Consider the following 21,146-nt stretch of genomic DNA (forward strand, 5'->3'; position numbering starts at 1 on the left):
GTACGGTTTTTGGGCTTGATAAGCTTCCAAAATTGCATAAAGCTTCGAAGAGCTTGCATGGAAGAATTAGAAAATTGCAATTTTGCCCCCTAACTTTTGCATAATTACACTAAGGCCCAAATGTTGTGAAAAGTGAATCAAGTCTTCCCTTTTCAAGCCTTGATCTTCTTTTGTATATTTTATGTATGCTTTGAGTGATTTATTTCTAGATTTAGGATATAATTAAGGTTTAAATAATTTTGTTGGATAAAAATTACCAAGTTAAATGTTTTCTTCTTTTTTCTTTTGGGGATTTAGGAAAACAATTTAAGAAATGGGCTACGGTTATTTGTTGGGATTTGGTAAATGGATTTGCTTTTATTTTCTTTGGGTTATGACATGGACTTTGAAACTAAAACCCAAAGTTTTTGGTTGGCCCTGTTTTAGTAAAATAAATGGACTAGCCCATCCTTTTCTTTGGGTTTTCTTTTGGGCCAAGGAAGTTACGGCCCAGAAAAAGAAACAAGATCTCCCAAAGGCCTTCTGGCCTTGAGAAATCAGAAAACAAAATTTGCAATTATGCCCCTAATCATTTAAGTAATTGCACCATAGCCCTAAAAACTTTTGATTTCTTTCAATTAGATCCTTAATTTAATTGCATTTTGGTTCCTAAAATTTATCTTTTATTCAATTTTTCCCCTAATTTTTCAATAATTATAACCCCAAAAACTTTTTAATATTTTGCAATCAGGTTCCTGATGGTTTTGATCTCTTAAGTATGATTGTTTGACTCATTTCATTATTAATCATGCTTCATTTAAATACGTTTAATTAGTTAATTTTAGAGATTTTATAATTATTTGTATTTTTTGTAATAATAAAAGTGAATTTGCTATAAGTTTGTATTTTCTTTTAAATTGTTAATTAAATTTGGCCTTGACCATTTTGTTGATTTTAGAGTATAAATAAGACAAGTTCTACCTCATTTAACCACTATTTCAAAAGAGGTGCCTTCTATTATTATTTTAAGTTCTTTTATGTGCTCCTATGTGATTGCATGTTTTAAGTGTTTTTTCTTTTATTTATTCATTTTATTCATTTAAAGTTTTAGTTTGTTTTATATAATTTTTTATAATTATTTAAGAGGCATTTAAATGTTAAATTATAATAGATAGGTGTCCAAGAAATGTATTTAGTTTGGCAATATAATAGATATGTTTTATTTTTGTCAAAAAGTTAATTAGTTAGATAAATGTAATAGATAGATTTATTATTTCCAAAAATTCCTCTTCTAGATTGTAGTTAAGGTCCCCAATGTAATAGATAGTTTTTATTTGCTTGCATGCTTGTGTGCTTATGTGTTTATTCACTTTCTTTAGGGTTTTGCATTTAGATATCATGTCTATATGTTATGTGCTATATGTGTTTTATGTGTTTATTTGTTTTAATTATACTTTACATGTTTTATTTATTTATAACAAATGCATAACGTTACTGCACTAGTCCAATGCTAGTTGTGACCTTTCTCCCCAATTTTTCACTTGTCCAATACCAGTGACGACTTGTAGAAATGGACTAGTCCAATACTAGATCATTTAGACCGTTTTCACATTAGGTTCATACTTTGTGCGACACTTATTGCATTTCATGCATTTTTCTATTTTTAGGTTATTTTCATTTGCATGATATTTTTCCTACTATTATTCCCTTACCTTCTATATGTTTAGACCATATCATTTAGAATTACATTTCATTTTAAGAAATTAGAAATAGGTTAGTCCATTTGTTTGACTAGATTAGAAGAGTCACCCATCAAATATGAAAATGAACGAGTATGGTTTCTTAACTTTAGCACGCTCTTATCCCCTCTAAAAGAAAGAAAATTGAATCACGAATTTTAGCATCTAGTACCCATTATGTTGCATTCCCCTTTTCTAAGTCATATATATTTATCTATATATTATAATTTCTTTTTTTAGTCTCATATTTTACATTTTTCGTGACCTCTTTAAAAAATCATTCTTGGGCATCATAATTAATGTGAGTTGCACCAATTATACTTTGAAGAGACATTCCATCCCTCTCGATACACCTTAAATCTAGGTATGCATCCATATAAAAACACCCAAATGTGATAAATTTATATGTTAGATTAGGAAAATTTTCGACTAAATCTCGCAACTAACCTTGATTAGGTTGAAAGGGTGTTTTAGATCAAATCTTTGTCTTCCCTTTCTTCAAATGTGACTCCTGAACTATTTTCGCTTATTTTCAAAGATTTGAAGTCGTCTAAAAGGATTTTTTATTTAAAATATATTTTGGGTGATTTGATACACCTAAACTCAATACCAAGTGGCGACTCCTATTTTTCTTTAAAAACCCTTTTTAGACTAACGCGCATGTGAATTTTTCTTCTTCATTTTCATACTAGAAACCAGTACATGTGAGTTGGAAATTTGGGGTGCTTTTTTTCTCATTCTTTTTCCCCAGGCATATTAGTACAAGAAGCCACATCATCTCTACAAGAATGATCAAGAAATCTTTGGAAACAAGATCATCAAATGGCTCAAAATAAACCAACAAAACCCACCTCATTCTCACCATTGAGAAGAGGGTTTTGGACAACTTAATGTCGGGTTTCTGGAGAAGGAGGAGAAAAGGTCAGCAAAAGGAAAACAACAAAAAGAGAGGAAAAGAGAGAAAAGCAGGGAGAGAGAAAGAAAAGGAGCAGAAAATTTTGGCTGAAAAATTCTAGAATAGGGTTGATGGTTCAGCCTTCTTCTCGGCCGAGATTCGACTTCGAATATAGTCTTTAGGGCAATTTTTTCATTTCTGCACCATCTACGTTTAAAAGGGAGAAACTTTCATCTAGGAAACTTCCCAAAAAAAGGCCTCTAGGTCTCTCTAATTTCAACTCAAAATCACCAGCTCGCCAGCACTTAAACATCCTGCAGTACAAGTTTGGTTGCTTGGTTCTAGCGTTTGGATGCACTTTTCTTGAATTTCTACACGTCTATTTGACTCCATAAAGCAACAAAGGTACTTTCAAATATAGCTACACACAGAATCCCCATCTTCACACGGTCCCGCAGCAGAACCTTGAGAAATCGTGAAAACATGAGTTTCTATCCGGAGCCATCAGAAAGATTTGCAATGATTCTCTCTCGTCAAACGCTTCAAATTTCGGGGCCCAATTAAATAAGATACTGAACAGATTCAATGAGTTAAGTGCAGAAATAGTGGCGCAAAGATGTATGATCGATTAACTGGTCTCAAACAATGCTGGCTGTGTCCAAAATGACCATGTACCTGTTGACGATAATCAACACGAATTAGAAAATCAACCACCTCACATGTCACACATCCAAATCATCTTTGTCCCACCTTTTACAAGTCCACCTAGGGGTGCTTTTACATACCCTATTCCTTGTTTACCACACACATATTCGAACAATATCTTAGCCAACCCCACTAGCAATCAAATTTTTCAAAGGTATCCACAAATCAACCTGAATATCCCATCAAACCCATAAAGGCCCCATCATCCTGCCACAGAGCCATTGATATTGGATACCGCATTTTCAAGGGAAAGTAAAAATAGATGAACCCTCTGCTCCGATTGACAAGAATCTACTGAAGAGGCTAGACCGATTTGATGAATTTATGAAAAAAAAAGTCAAGGATTAAACAAGCATGGAGGTTCGGACTATGATGAGTTGTGTCTCTTTCCGGATATGCAATTGCCTTTGGGTTTCAAAGCTCCTAAATTTAATAAGTACAATGGAATTGAAAATTCTAAAACGTATCTTAAAATGTTTGCTAACAAACTTGGCAAACCTATGGATGACGAAAATTTGCTGGTGCGATTGTTCCCTGAAAGTTTGGAGGGCAACACTCTGGATTGGTATTCTAATTTGAAGCCTAAAGAGATGAAAACTTGGTTAGATTTGTCTATAGCTTTCGTGAGGTAATACGAATACAACTGTGAACTTGCACCGACAAGAACAACACTTAAAGAAACCAAAAGAAAACCATTAGAAGATCATAAGACATGCTAAACATTGGAGGAAATTGGCTGCTAAAGTGGAACCCCCAATGACTGAAGAGGAAATTGTCCACAGCTTTATTAAGGCACATGATCCACCGTATTTTGAAAAAAAATTTCACATGACTGGTAGTTCATTCGCAACTACCGTCAACGAACTCAAAGAATTCAATGAGTTTGTTAAGACAGAAAAAATTGTTAATGTGTCGGCTTTGAAAGTACAGTTGGAGGCCCTGCAGAATCAAAATAATCTTGGAAAGAAACCTCAGTTCAAGAAAAAGGAAGGAGAAACTACTTTTGTGTGGGATCAAAGCCCGTCTTTTAGACCAAGATTTCAAAATCACTCTACATACTCACCTCTTTACTAGTCAAATCCCCGACTTGTTTACCACACCACTATCAACCCCTCTCGTCCCCGACCAAACTACACAAGTACACCCACATCACCTTTTCAGACTTCTCAACCAAACTTACAAGTTCGACCCCGAGCCCTTTATAATCCAAGACCTATTCTACCAAGTAACCAAACATATAACCATAACCAAACCAATGAAACCCAAAATCAAAATCAATATCGAATCTTTATCAATTTGGACCGACCTATCGACCAATTATATGAGCAATTCAAGGCTGCTGGCAAGATTGGCATTGTGCCTCCTAAAACCTATCCTAGAGGTGTTCTCACACAAGTACACCCACATCACCTTTTCAGACTTCTCAACCAAACTTACAAGTTCGACCCCGAGCCCTTTATAATCCAAGACCTATTCTACCAAGTAACCAAACATATAACCATAACCAAACCAATGAAACCCAAAATCAAAATCAATATCGAATCTTTATCAATTTGGACCGACCTATCGACCAATTATATGAGCAATTCAAGGCTGCTGGCAAGATTGGCATTGTGCCTCCTAAAACCTATCCTAGAGGTGTTCTCATTGATTATGATCCCCAAACCATTTGCGCCTATTATTCTGGGAGTTCTGGTCACTCTACTGCCAATTGCTGAGCATTGAAACACAAAATTCAAAACTTGATTGATGTTGGAGATATAGTTTTAAGAAGGAGAGGTGAGCAAGGGTCGAATGTTCGTAAGAATCCTCTTTCGGAACATAAGAACATTGTGGGGGCTATCACCACCGATAAGGAGTTTGAAGAGCCTGCCCAATGTATTGTGAATGAGACTGAGATAGTTGGGATAATTGAGAAGCCATTTATACTGGAAAAAGGACTCTCTGAAATTAGCAGGGATCCTTTCATCTTGGACTTGTCACCCTTTGAATGTGAATAGTCAGTACCTGTGGTACTTCAATTTTTCGAGTAGTCGCTCGTTCACAACTTACAAGAAGTATCATGGGATTATAGTGAACTTGCCCTAGTGGTTGGGAATATAGAGATGCCAAAGGAGGAGGTAACTACCGTTACCAAATTTGGAAAGATTGTGGGTGATTCTGAAGTTTTTGTCCAACCAAATGCGAGGGAGAATGCTCTATCGTTGAAGTCATCTGTGACTGAAAAGGAGGCACTGAATTTTCTCAAGTTATTAAAGATGAGTGAGTACAAGGTTATGGAACAGTTGGACAAAATGCCTGTCTAAGTCTATATTCTGGACTTGCTTTTAACTTTTGAGTTACATAGGAAAGCACTGGTTAGAGTTTTGAGTGACCAAAGAATATTTCAATTGATAAGTTCACTCACATTGTAGAGAATGTTTTGACCTCCAATCATATAACATTTTTTTTTATAAGGATTTGACTCCGGAGGAGATCGAACACAATAAGCCGTTATATATCTCAGTATGGTGCAATGAAAATTTATTGCCCAGAGTTTGATAGATAATAGATCTGCTTTGAACATCTACTCGTGGAATACTCTTACAAAGTTTGGACTTCATGATGCTAGACTTTGCCCATCAGCAACTGTAGTAAGAGGATTTGATGGTGCAAAGAGAGAGTCGATGGGTGAAGTGCACCTGGTGTTAGAGATAGGACCTGCTCAATTTCAAATTACCTGCTAACTCATGGATTTTCCAAGTGTCTACAATGTCCTACTTGGGCAACCCTAGATCCACCTCTCTAATTCTGTGCCATTTTCTTTGCATCAGATGCTAAAATTATTGTAAATAATTAGTTAATTAACGTATTCACCGAAGATGATTGCGCCATTATTATCAACTCTAGTTTGAGTAGAGAAGTAGTAAAAAGGTCTCAATTCTCCTCACCATGTGACCAATATCGTATTAGTCGAATGGTTGTACAAAGAAAAGACAAATGCACCTGAAACTAACATCATGATAGCCAAGGAGATAATCCAAGGAGGGTATGAAATAGGTAAAGCTCTTGGACGAAATTTGCAAGGTATCTTGGAGCCAATATAGCTTTTGAAAAAGAAAGACACATTTGGATTGGGATTTCAGCCAATCGCTAAGGACAAAAGGGAGATGCAACCACACAAAAAAGTGAAAAAGGAAGGAAAACAGATTGTCATGAGTATCCTGCCATTGCACTATACATTTCCTCGTCCATCAAGGATAATTCTCTCTAAATTAGATGAGAAGAACCTGTTTCAAGAGGTTGAGGTAAGTCTGTCTCAACTATTCGTTGGAGCCATTTGCGAGGATGAACCATTAGAAGATATGGAGTTCCCAAATATCCCTGAAGGAGCTATGTAAAATTGGACAATTGACTATCTTCTCTTTCGAAAGGAATTTTGATGGTCGAAAACAAAACCGTTCGACCCTTCGGATATCACCATTCTAAAATTCAATGATTGCAAACTCGATATCTCTCACGAAATTGAAATTATGGAGTCCGAAATTCAAAATGAGAGTGATAGCGAGGAGCAACTTGAGTCAATTTCAAAGATTCTCAACAATATGAAGAGAAATTCAAATCGAACTTAGAAGAGACAAAAAATCATTAACATTGGCACTAAGACGAAGGCTAAAGAAATCAAAATCAGTGTGCACTTAAATAAGGAGCAAAGAAAAGAAATAATTGAATTCTTAACCATGTTCTAAGATATATTTGCATGGTCGTATGATGATATGTCCTAAATTTCTACAGATATAATGGTTCACAGACTGTCCACTGATCCAAATTTTCTACCAGTAAAGTAAAAATTATGCAAATTTAATCCAGATATAAGTCTCGAAATCAAGGAGTAGATCGAGAAGTAGTTCAATGCCAAAATTATCATCGTGTCTCATAATCCCATTTGATTTTCAAATTCCATACCTGTTTCGAAGATGAGTGGAGAAGTGTAAGTGTGTGTCGATTATAGAGATTTCAACAAAGCTGGTCCGAGGGACGATTTTTCGCTACCAAACTCACATTCTTCTGGACAACACTGCTAGACACAAAATCAAATCTTTTGGTGACTGTTTTGCCAGGTATCATCATATTTTGATAGCAGAAAAGGATAGAGAGGAAATCGCTTTCATCACTTCGTGGGGAATGTTCTGCTATCTGGTAATGCCTTCCAGGTTGAAGAATGCCGGAACAATCTATCGACGGATCATGACCACCTTATTCCATGATATGATTCACAAGGATATGAAGGTTTATATGGATGATATTATCATTAAATTCAAGAAATCTGAAGATCATTTGGTAGATTTAAAAAAATTATTTGAAACGTGAAGAAAGTATAATTTAATGTTGAACCCTGTAAAATGCGCTTTTGGAGCTCTCGCTGGTAAGTTGTTAGGGTTTATTATCAGTAAAAAGAGAATAGAGATTGATCCTACAAAGATCAAAACAATTCGAGAGATGCCCATACCAAAAATTCAGAAAAATGTTAAAAGTTTCTTAGAAAACATTAATTTTATTGGTAGGTTTATTACTCAATTGACATCTACATGTGAGTTTTTATTCAAATTATTAAAATAGAATGCACTGATGAACTGGAATGAAGAATATCAGCAGGTTTTTGGTAAAATTAAAGATTACTTATTACACCCTTCGGGCTTAGTGCCACCCAAGTCGGGTTGACCTCTGAATATGTATATGTCCGTGCTAGATGAGGTTGTAGGATGTGTTTTGGGACAACATGATGATTCGAGAAAGAAAGAACAAACCATCTATTATCTTAGTAAGAAGTTCACCGTATATGAGGCCAATTATTCCTTTCTTAAGAGGAGTTGTGCTTTAGTTTAGGCAGCTCAGAAGTTGAGATACTACTTATCTCATTTTTGGTTTCGACTCTTTGAAATATTTGTTGGGAAAGTCGATGCCGACAGGACATATGACAAAGTGGCAGATGATCATTTCTGAATTCGATATCATTTTCACTACACAAAAAGCAATTAAGGGGTAAGCCATAGTGGATCATTTGATCGAGAATCCGAGGAAAGATGATTATCAGCCATTACATACCTATTTTCTTGATGAGGAGATTTTTTTTGTTGACGCACCAAAAAACATGAATGAACAATATTCTGGATAGAGACTGTTCTTTGATGGTACTTCAAACTCTTTTGAGGTTGGAATCGAAGCCGTTCTAGTATCATCCGAGGCAAAGTACGATCCTGCTGCGCTAAGTTACAATTTTATTGCACCAACAACATGGTTGAGTACAAAGCTTGCATTTTTGGATTGAAAATGGCATTAGAAATGGAGATAAAAGACTTGATAGTATTCAGTGATTCCGATTTACTTGTGCATCAAACACATAAGCAGTGGGTAAGTCAAGAATCAAAGATCATGTCGATCATTATAGTCTACTCAGTTTGGCTAACAAGTTCAGAAATTTAACGTTCAGGCATATTTCTCGCACTCGCAATGTTTTCGTTGATATTTTATTCATCTTACCTTCCATGATTCGACATCCGGATGAGTTAGTAATTGAACCTATACATTCAATTTTAGAAAAAAAAATCGGCATATTGTTTGGTTGTAAAAAAATTTTCTGATGATCATCCTTGGTATAGCAATATCAAAGAATTTATAAAGACAGGATCTTACCCTCCGGGTGCTGACTCAGTTGTCAAAAGTTTCTTGCGCAGAATGTCATCAAATTTTTTCTTAAGTAGGGAGGTATTATATAAGAAGACATCGGATTTGGGTCTTTTGAGGTGCGTTGATAGAAAGAAAACTGATTATATGATGAAAGAGGTGCACAGCAGTATATGCGGGCCACACATAAATGGATATTTATTGGCTAAAAAGGTCATGAAGACAGGATATTTCTGACTTACTATGGAGCATGACTGTGTAGATTTTGTTAAAAAATGCACAAAATATCAAATGCATGCCGATGTTATATGTGCCCCTCCTACAGAACTATATAGTATGACTGCCTTTAGCCATGCTCAATATGAGGAATTGACGTAATTGGAGCTATTGATTCTCCTGTCTCGAATGGGCATCGATTCATCCTGGTGGTGATTGATTGTTTTACCAAATGAGTCGAAACAATATCTTACAAGCATGTAACCAAAAAAGTAGGAGTCGGATACGCTAATCACTGACAATACAAGAAATCTCAATAATAACATGATAGATAGATTTTGTGAACAATTTAAAATCAAACATTGAAATTCAGCTATCTACAAGTTTCAGATGAATGGAGCTGTGGAGGTCGTAAACAAAAATTTGAAGAAGATTATTCTCAAGATGATAGAAAAACAGTGAGATTGGCATGAAAAGTTACCTTATGCATTAATGGCTTATCGGACTGCAATTAGAAATTCTATTGGGGCAATGTCTTACTGTCTCATGTATGAAATGAAAACAGTATAACCCGCAGAGGTTGAGATCCCATCCTTACTCATTTTAATGGAAACTCAGTTGGAGGAAGTTGAATAAATTAAACAGAGACATGAGCAACTATCTCTAATTGATGAAAAGCGGTTAAATGCTATTTGTCATGGACAATGGTATCAAAGGTGAATTGCTCATGCTTACTACAAGAAAGTCAAATCTCGCCTATTCAAAAAAAGAGATAGGGTCTTGAAGCAAATTCTTCCTATTCAAGTTGAGGGCAAAGAAAAATTTGTCCCAAATTGACAAGAACATTTCCTTGTTAAGAAGGTATTACCCGGAGGAGCGCTCATTCTTACGAAAATAGACGGACAAGTTTTTTCTCAGCTAATCAATTCAAATATGTGTAAAAAGTTCTTCATCTGATTATGTAAGTTTTCTTTTTGAAATACTACATAGGGTGGACTAAAAGGCGGGCCTTCTTCTTTTCCCTCTAAATATTTTACCCTTGGTTTTCTCCTTTGAGCCTCCAGAATGATCTATTCTTTCATTTGATAGTCCCTTAAGGATCGCAAACTCCACACTGGGGCAAATTTTATTTTTTGTTTGGTCAAAAACAAAAGAGTACACAAAAACAAAGGAAAGAGAGGAAAAAATCCATTGAAAATTCAAGCTGGAGCAATTTTTAATTTTAATAACCCTATACTGGAGCAAATTTTGTAGGATAGGGTCCTAAAATTTTTAAAACCCCTTAAAAGATCGGCTTTCGAGTCTTAACACTTCTTAACATCCCACTTGACCTCATTACAAAAGTTAAAAAGTTTTCAACTTCTACTTCTTACAATATTCCTAATAGAAAATTGCATAATCAAATGACAGATGATATAAATATATCTTCAATAATTTTTGTAGGGGAAGGATTGTCTCACTAATACCATCAATTTTGAAACATATTTTTGAACTGACAAAGGCTATCATTAAAGGTTGTTCATTAGGTGAAAATCTGAAAGCACGTTTTTTTAAAAAAAAAAAGAGAAAGCAAAAGAAGAAAAGAAAGAAAATAATAAAAAATAAAATAAATGAAAAAGCAAATGATGGAAAAAGAAAGAAAAGAAAGAAAATAAATAAATGGGCAGGGACGACCTTAATGAAAACCTGAAAGGGCACTAAGGTAAGGTTTTGAAGCACAAAGAGAGCAGTGAATGGAACAGAGGGTCGATTGTTGAATAACTGATGACTATATTCATTTGGGTTTCTCTTCATATTAAGGCTCTTTTGCCAACATTGAATTTTAGAAAAGTGATATCAGAAAAAGTCAAATGTGGTATTTCTCTCATCATAGATTGGCCGCTCAAATTTATATCTGAATCTCTAAGTCGTTTTTCATAGACTTAATAAAAAACGTTAAAAATTATTTCTTTTTTCTATTTTTGTGTCGTTGCATCAAATAATCTTGTTTAAAACCTTTTATACTTTTTAGTGAATTTTGCTAAAAGACAATCCCTGTAATTTATCGTAATAGGTGTATAGACATATATGTCTCATGATATAGGCATGATTGGTTAAGTACAGACACTAACAGATCAGGAACAGATTGCACAATATTTTCAAATCGAACATTTTTTTTGACATTTAAAAAGCTCATGTTTATATGGTTCTCAAAACTCGAGAAATTACATGGTGGTGGCGTTATATTTCACCGCAATTACTTTTGTTTTCTTTTGCAAGATTGGATTACGCATGCCTTCTTAGAGGGAAAGAAAGAACAACACTTATTTAGTTGAGTTTGATCTATACTGGGGTAAAATTTTCATAAATGTGATACCTGATTCTGCAAGTGAGTTCAATAGTTGCTTAGAAAAATAGCGAAAATCGCTTCACACCTTTTCTTTTTAATTGGAATGCATTTTCATTTCTCCATTTATTTTGTTGGATTTGAATTTTATCCCACTAACCATTTATTTTGTTGGATTTGAATTTTATCCCACTAACCCACCAATCGTTTATTTGTTAGGTTTGAATTTTATTCTACCAACCATTTATTTTATTGGATTTGGATTTTATCCCACCAACTGTTTATTTTGTTGGGTTTGAATTTTATCCTATCAATTATTTATTTTGTTAGGTTTAAATTTTATTTCACCAACTATTTATTTATTGGATTTGAATTTTATCCCACCAATCGTTTATTTTGTTGAATTTGAATTTTATTTCACTAACAATTTATTTGTTGGGTTTGAATTTTATCCTATCAATCATTTTTTTGTTGGATTTGGATTTTATCTCACCAACCGTTTATTTTGTCGGGATTGGGTATTATCCCACAAACTGTTAATTTTGTTGGATTTGACTTTTATCCCACAAATTATTTAGTTTTTGGGTTTAGATTTTATCCCACCAACCGCTTATTTTGTTAGATTTGGGTTTTATTCTACTAAGAATCTATTTATTGGATTTGAATTTTATCCCACCAACCGTTTATTTTGTTGGGTTTGGATTTTATCCCACCAATTATTTATTTATTGGGTTTAAATTTTATCCTACCAATCATTTATTTTGTTGATTTTGAATTTTATCCCACCAATCATTTATTTGTTAGATTTAAGTTTTATCTCACCAACCATTTATTTTGTTGGGATTGAATTTTATCCTATCAACCGTTTATTTTGTTGAATTTGAATGTTAGGTTTGGATTTTATCCAACTAACCATTTATTTATTGGATTTAAATTTTATCCTACAAACCGTTTATTTGTTGGGTTTGATTTTGTTGGATTTGAATTTTATCCAACCAATTGTTTATTTGTTGGATTTGGATTTTATCCTACAAATCGTTTATTTATTGAGTTTTGATTTGAATTTTATTCCACCAACTGCTTATTTTGTTGAATTTGGGTTTTATCCCACTAACTATTTATTTTGTTGGATTTGGATTTTATCCCACCAACCGTTTATTTGTGGGGTTTGAATTTTATCTCACCAACCGTTTATTTTGTTGAATTTGGATTTTATCCCACCAATAGTTTATATGGTTGAATTTGAATTTTATCCCACAAATCATTTATTTATTGGAGTTGGATTTTATCTCATAAACTGTTTATTTGTTAGGTTTGAGTTTCATTCTACCAACCATTTATTTTGTTGGATTTGAATTTTATTCCACAAACTATTTATTTTGTTGCATTTGGATTTTATCCCACCAACCGTTTATTTTGTTGGGATTGAATTTTATCTCGCCAACCATTTGTTTTGTTGGATTTGGATTTTATCCTGCCAACCGTTTATTTTTTTGGGTTTGGGTTTTATCCCATCAACCGGTTATTTGTTGGTTTTAAGTTTTATCCCACCAATTGTTTATTTTGTTGGGTTCAGATTTTATCCCAACAACCTATCATTTGATGGGCTTGAATTCTCCAATCCGTTAGATTTTACTAATTGTCTAAGGATGGGTTGTATCCCACCGATTAATCTAGTTTCAAAAATAATTTTTCGCTAGTTATTTGAGACTAAGTTAGATCCCGCCAATCGATTTAAATGCTTACTAATTTCAATGTTGTTTAAAATTCACTTTATTTGTTTTGATTCAATTGCAATTGAAGCAAACAAATAAATAATTTGGTGTCTACATTTTTATCTTGAGATTCTTCGAAATTCAGACAAAGAGGGGCAAGTTGTAAATACCAAAATTTTTGTATCTACTTTATTCTATTTTTATTTTATTTTTAATTTTATTGCTATTTCTTTTTTTTTCTAAGAAAATCATTTTTACTTTATTTGATTATTTGTTTCGGATTTGTAGGGAAAAAGCAGAAAATAAAACAAAATGAAAAATGTCATTTTTCAAAAAAAAAAAAATCTGCCCCATAGCACGCGTACATCACCTTCTTCATTCGTACTAGAAACAGGTACAAATGAGAGCTAGAATTTGGAGGCATCAAATTTGCATTTTTTTTTCCTTTGCTTTTTCCCCAAGTCTGGCTAGTACAAAAGGCCATCTCACCCTGCAAGATTTATCAAAAAAATTTTGGAAGAAAAGCCATCAAATGGCTCAAAATAGCCAACAAAAAATCATCTCTCATCCTCACTATGGAGGTGAGGGTTTTGTTGTTCTCATTTCAATTAAATAGTAAAGACGCGGCTTTAGGGCAAGAAGGAGGTAAGAAAAGTCAGCTGCACCAAAATCTGTGGTGGGAGAAAAGAGAAAGGAAAAAAAAAGGGTTTTGCAGAAATTTTTCGAAAAAAAAGGTTGGCCGACCCGTGGTCTTAGAGCTTGATTTTCTCTTTTGATACAGCTCCTTTGGGGGAGATCTTAATTTCTGGGTAATGTAGGATCTTAGTAGAAGAAGTTTCATTTAGAAAAATTTCAAAAAAAATGTTGCAACCCCTTCGAATTGAGGCTTGAACTTGCTGCAGTCACAATTCTTGAACATTCTTCAACAAAAGTTGCTTTCCATTGTTTCAACTCTTGGATCCATTCTCCTTGAGGTTTACTGTGCTTATTCGACTCCACAAAGTATTAGAGGTATCCTAGTTCATTCCTTTTCTTTCGTACATGCTTAGATCCGTACCAAATTGGTTGAAAAGTTGCTGCACATCGTTTGGTTTCTTTTCTCTGCTATTTTCTCTTTCTTGTTGCAGTCCATTTGTTTAATCTTCCGTTGAATCCTATGTTTCGGAGATGAGATCTTGTGTTAATGTTTGAGGTTGCATAACCTTATGTATTTAGGTCCAAAATTTGGAAATTATTTTGGTATGATTTTGGGCTTGATAAGCTTCTAGAATTGAGAAAGCTTCGAGGAGCTTGCATGGAAGAATTCAGAAATTGCAATTTTGCCCCCTGACTTTTGTATAATTACACTAAGGCCCAAAAGTTTGTGAAAATGAATCAAGTCTTCCCTTTTCAAGCCTTGATCTTCTTTTGTATATTTTATGTATGCTTTGAGTGATTTATTTTTGAATTGAGGATATAATTAAAGATTAAATAATTTTGTTGGATATAAATTACCTAGTTAAATATGTTCTCTTTTTTTCTTTTGGGGATTTAGGAAAATAATTTAAGAATTGGGCTAAGGTTATTTGTTGGGTTTTGGTAAATGGATTTGCTTTTATTTTCTTTCAGTTATGACATGGACTTTAAACTAAATCCCAACATTTTTAGATGGCCCTGTTTTAGTAAAATAAAAGGACTAGCCCATCCTTTTCTTCGAGTTTTTCTTTGGGCCAATGAAGTTTCGGCCTAGAAAAAGAAACAAGATGGCCCAAAGGCCTTCCGCATTTGAGAAATCAGAAAATCAAATTTGCAATTAAACCCCTGATCTTTTAAATAACCTCATCATGGCCCAAAAAAATTTGATTTCTTTCAATTAGGTCCTTAATTTAATTACATTTTGGTCTCTAAATTTTATCTTTTATTTAATTTTTGACCCCTATTTTTTCAATAAAAACTTTTCAATTTTTTACAATTGGGTCCCTGATGGTTTTGATCTCTTAAGTATGATTGTTTAACTTATTTCATTGTTAATCATGCTTCATTTAAATGCATTTAATTAGTAAATTTTAGGGATTTTATATTTCTTTATAATAATAAAGTGAATTCGCTATAAGTTTGCATTTTCTTTTAAATTATTAATTAAATTGGTGCCTTGACCATTTTGTTGATTTTGGAGTATAAATAGGCCAAGTTCTACATCATTTAACCACTATTTCAAGAGAGGTACCTTTTATTATTAATTTAAATTCTTTTATGTGCTCCTATGTGATTTTATGTGTGATTGTATGTTTTAAGTGCTTTTTTTATTTATTCATTTAAAGTTCTAGTTTATTTTATTTAATTTTTTATGATTATTTGGGATGCACTTAAATGCCAAATTGTAATAGATAGGTGCCCAAGAAATGTATTTAGTTAAGTCATGTAATAGATAGAATTTATTTTTGCCAAAAATGTAATGGATAGGTTTATTATTTCCAAAAATTTCCCTTTTAGATTGTAATTTTGCCCCCAATGTAATAGATAGTTTGCATTTGCTTGCATGTTTGTGTGCTTGTGTACTTATGTGTTTATTCACTTTCTTTAGGATTTTGCATCTAAATATCATGCCTATGTGTTGTGTGCTATGTATGTTTTATGTGTTTATTTGCTTTAATTATGCTTTACATGTTTTATTTATTTATAATAAATGCATGATGTCACCAAACTAGTCCAATGCTAGTTGTAGCCTTTCTCCCGATTTCTCACTGGTCCAACGCTAGTGGGAACTTATAAAAATGAACTAGTCCAATACTAGACCCTTTAGACCATTTTTGCGTTAGGTTCATATCTTGTGTAACATTTATTGCATTTTATGCATTTTTCCTATTTCTAGATTATTTTCATTTGCATGATATTTTTCCTACTATTATTCCCTTACCCTCTATATGTTTGGACCATATCATTTAGAATTGTATTTTATTTTAGGAAATTAGAAATAGATTAGTCTATTTCCTTGACTAGAATAGGAGAGTCACCCTTCAAATATGGGAAATGAACGAATATGATTTCTTAGTTTTAGCACGCTTTTATCGCCTCTCTAAAAAGTAAAATTGAGTCACGAATTTTAGCATCGTGTACCCATTATGTTGCATTCCCCTCTTCAAGGTCATGTATATTTATCTATATATTATAATTTCTTTTTTTTAGTCTCATATTTCGCATTTTTTGTGACCTCTTCAAAGAATCATTCTTGGACATCTCAATTAGTGTGATTTATACCAATTAAACTTTGAAAAGACATTCCATCCCTCTCGATACCCCCTAAATCTATGTTTGCATCCATATAGAAACACATAAATGTGATAAGTTTATAAGTTAAATTAGGAAAAATTTTGACTAAATCTCGCAACTAACCTTGGTTAGGTTGAAAGGGTGTCTTACATCAAATCTTTGCCTTCCTTTTTTTCAAATGTGATTCCCGAACTCTTTTATCTTATTTTCAAAGATTTGGAGTTTTAAAAGGGTTTTTTTTATTTCTTTTCATTTTCAAACATTATGGATGACTTGGTACACCTAAACTTAATACCAAGTAGCGACTCCTATTTTCCTTAAAAACCCTTTTTAGACTAAAATTTTGGGATCAAACCGGCGCACTTTATATGTCCCATTTTAGGCCCTATTTCTTTATTTTTTAAAATAAAATCCAAAATTCATTTTTAAACATCCCTTTCTCTTTTATTTTTTTTCAAAAATAGGGCACGACACCAAGAGCATATCACCCAAAAGTATTTTAAATTATCTCTCGATATGTATAAATTGTGCCTAATTCAATCTCATGTATTTTTCAAAATCATATATATATTTAATTAAACCCTTTAAAATCTTAGATAATTTAATTATATCATACAAACCTTAACCTATTCTCATGATTAGATTAAATATATCTATTTATCTAGTGCATGGTTATATATCCCTTTTCAATTCAATATAAATTCTAAGAGCATATCTATGATGGCTGGACACAAACATGTAATTAAATCAAAATAGATAAACCAAGGTAAAGGTATATAATTTAAGTTGGATAAATAATCAAAACTCCTTCACAAAATCCTAACCCTAGATATAGATTAGTTCATAACAATAGAAAGAGTAAACAAGAATTCAATATTGAAAAATACAAAACTTAGAATAAGGAGCATGTAGAACTTCCCAACTTATGAAACTCTCATGTACGTTAATCTCCCACTTTGATTCTTGAATCTCAAAAATAAAATCCTAGAACTAATATTTGAACTAGTATTTTCTCACCTAAAAACATCTTAAGTACTCCTATTTATAGTTTTCTAAAGTTTCTGTTGAATCTCAAAAGGAATAAGTTTCTTAAAGTTGAAGAATATGAATCTTGTGTAGTTTCTCGAGGAAGTCTGGCGCCAAGACTAGCCACAAGTCTGGTGCCATGTGTGGGGCTGAACATGGTGCGTAGTTGTTTCCATTGCCTTTTTCCATACAAAATCTCTAAGGTGGCGTTTGGTAAGAGGGTTTTGGAATGAAGAATTGGTATAAACCCCATCATTGTTGTTTCGATTATTACTATCGAAATCGAGATTTTAGAATCATATCTAAAAATTTAGAATTCCTCAATTCCCTAATAACTTGGAGGGTTTTGAACAAAACCCAAATCTGATTCCCATTTAGAAATGGGACCCGTCCCGCCACCCATTAAAAAAATTAATATATAATTATATACATATCTATATATAATTTCCTAGTGTTGATATAATTATATATATAATTATGTATATAATATATATTATAATTATATATTTTATTATACTATTAGTATAATTATATAATATATGTATAATTATTATATAGACATATATTATATATTATATAAATATATTATTTAATTATTTAATTAAATGTAATTATATTTATATAATATATATTATATAATTATAAATATTATATAATAATATATTTATATTATTTATATATATATATATATATTTATAAATGTCTATTATATGTGCATATAATTATAATATATACGTGTAAATAATAATAATATATTATATAAGTATATTTATTTTTATTATTATAAATATAATAATATATAATAAAAATTATATTTAATATATAATATACTTTATAATTATATAATATTAATATCATTAATATTTATATATTTATACTCCCTCTGTCCCAAAAAGTGTGTCGCGTTTCGGGAATTGGAATTATTATCAACAGTGGAAGACTGGTAAATGATTTGCGTTTAAGTTCCGGCAATGCCCTGCTTGACTTCCAATACAGTCATACGTCGGTGAATGATAAAAGAGGCACAAGTTGTGATAAAACATGTGGGACCCAAAAAATTTAAATGTCTCCACACTACGTTAGAGGAAAGTGTCATGCACGCTTGCTATATGCATTTAACGTGAGAGTCACGAACTATTGAATGCAGTGTTGGTACTTGGTAAGTGAGCGGAAATGTATTACATTGGGCCCACTAAAAGATAAGAAAAGGCTGTCACATTGAAGGGTATGGAGCGGAAATGTGTGAAAGTTTTCATTGCCAATTTTAGCAAGTGACAATTATTTTGGGACAGATAAAAAAGGAAAGTATGACACTATCAATGGGACGGAGGGAGTATATTTATATATTTATATTATAATATATACATATATATTATATATTATAATTATATATTTTATTATAATATTAGTATATTATATAAATATTTATTGTAATTATTTAGTTAAATATAATTATAATTATATAATATATATTGTAAATTTATTAATATTATATAATAATATATTTATAATACATATGTATATTTATAAATGTATATTATATGTGCATATAATTATAATATATACATGTATATAATATTAATAAATTATATAATTATAATTACATTTATTATTTTAAATAAAAAAATATATAATAATTATATTTAATATATAATATACATTATATGTATATAAAATTTTAGTATAATTAATATTTATATATATTATATAATTATAATTATATATTTATATTATAACATTTGTATAATTATATATAATATTTAATTTAATTAGTTACAAACTTATAATAATGATATTATTAGTTATATGTATTATATAATGTATATTAATTTATGTAAAATAATTAATATTATCAATTATACTAATAATTATACATGTTTACTAATAGAAATTATTAATAGTTATACTAAATTTACTAATACATTTATACTAATATATTTAATTAGTGAAAATTTCTTATATTCAATTTACAAAGAGCCAACGAACACAACATAAACTATAGTAATGATATACATTTCTGGCACTGAACCAAGCAAATGTATTGGAATGATTGATTTCATTCCAAATCCAGGATGAATGATTCTGAATCCAAATCCGATTCCAAAATGCGAACCAAATGACACCTAAGTTTGGTCTCAAGTCTCGCCTCCACTTTTGGTTCAAGTTCCACGTGCAATTTCCAAGCCAAGTTGCATCAAATCAACACGTTTTTCTCCTCGACCTCACTTTTTCCTACAAAAACCACATCTATCCAAGTTAGACGAGTCCTCGTCCAATTAAAGCATGAAAAGGCACAATTAACCAACAATTGGTACATGTAACATTGCTAAAATCCACTCCCAATCAGTAGCAAAATATTTTTCTTTTTCTAAGCACAATTTTCGTGTCCTATCATGTTTGCCTTGACATATAAGTTCTCTTTTTTTTTTTAACACAGTATTTGTGAATGGAAAGATTTGTAAGCACCCAAAGGTTGTGAACGCCGACGATTTCTTCTTTCAGGGACTGAACAAACTTGGAAATGCAGCAAATCAACAAGGTTGTAATGTTACTTCTGCGAATGCCAACAATCTAGCTGGGCTCAACACTTTGGGAGTTTCCCTAGCTCGTCTCGATTTCTTTCCTTATGGCCTAAACCCACCCCATACTCATCCTCGTGCAACCGAGGTCCTATTCGTGTTAGAGGGCACTCTTCATGTTGGTTTTGTCACTTCAAATCCTCCAAATAACATGAAAAATCAACTCTTTACGAAAACGTTGAATCTAGGAGAAAGTTCTCAGTCATCTCCTCTCTCTACCCTCAACCTTCTCTCTACGCTTCTTCCTCCATAGGAGGGAGATCTTGGCCTTAAACTAAAGTCTTCATTCCTTTTCCTTTGTCCTCCCTTCATATTTCTTTGTTCTTACTTTTATTTAACAAAGTCTCTCTTAAGGTATCTTGGTGAGAGTTTTCTTCTTTCCCAAACTATCCTGATGAGAGTTTTGTTTAGTTTTTATTATTTTATTTTCTCAGATTTAAGAATTTCTTCAAATCTATATGTTAGATTCAAAATTTTTTAGTCTTCTCGTCAGATCTCAACATTAGCTTTGAACTTGAACCGATTGGATAGTAAATCTGAGGGAATAGACATGCATAGATATCTATGAAGCAGTTCATTCAATTGGTCAGATTTGATGATTTGTGATTCACAGTGTAATTTTTTATATTCTGTAACCCTATTAAATCTTATGATTTTTCATATCAAATATATCTATGATATGTTCAATATATTTTCTGCCGTTAGTGTAGATTACTTTGTCAAGCAAATCGTGCTGGATGATTTCTAGTTAGATGATTAATAATATTGACTTATGTTTTGTCAAAGAAAAAAAAAAGAAGGTCTGATTCACTTCCAATTTAATGTTGGGAAGATGAATGTTGTTGCATTTGTTGGTTTCAGCAGCCAGAATCCACGAGTCAATACTATTGCAAATGCAGTCTTTGGATCAAATCCTCCCATTTCTCCGGATGTTATCACTAAGGTGTTGCTGCTTGACAATAAAGTCATTGACTTACTTGAGGCATAGTTTTCTTGAGACAACTCGAAAGGATCCATGGATTTGTTCTAAATCTACTAGCATTGCTGTTGTAC

General features: G+C 32.2%; 1 protein-coding gene across 1 annotated transcript; it reads left to right on the forward strand.

Annotated features, from left to right (window-relative positions):
* The first annotated feature begins 5,423 nt into the window (after positions 1-5,423).
* LOC113711268 (putative germin-like protein 2-1) lies at positions 5,424-21,081 on the forward strand. Its single transcript, XM_072066970.1, has 5 exons — positions 5,424-5,591; positions 5,853-5,988; positions 19,952-20,287; positions 20,374-20,392; positions 20,880-21,081. Exons 1-5 carry the CDS (start codon positions 5,424-5,426, stop codon positions 21,079-21,081), a joined length of 861 nt encoding a protein of 286 aa, XP_071923071.1.
* The last annotated feature ends 65 nt before the right edge of the window (positions 21,082-21,146 follow it).

This window comes from Coffea arabica, chromosome 10e, assembly GCF_036785885.1.
Source record: "Coffea arabica cultivar ET-39 chromosome 10e, Coffea Arabica ET-39 HiFi, whole genome shotgun sequence".
In the NCBI taxonomy this organism is placed as follows: domain Eukaryota; kingdom Viridiplantae; phylum Streptophyta; class Magnoliopsida; order Gentianales; family Rubiaceae; genus Coffea; species Coffea arabica.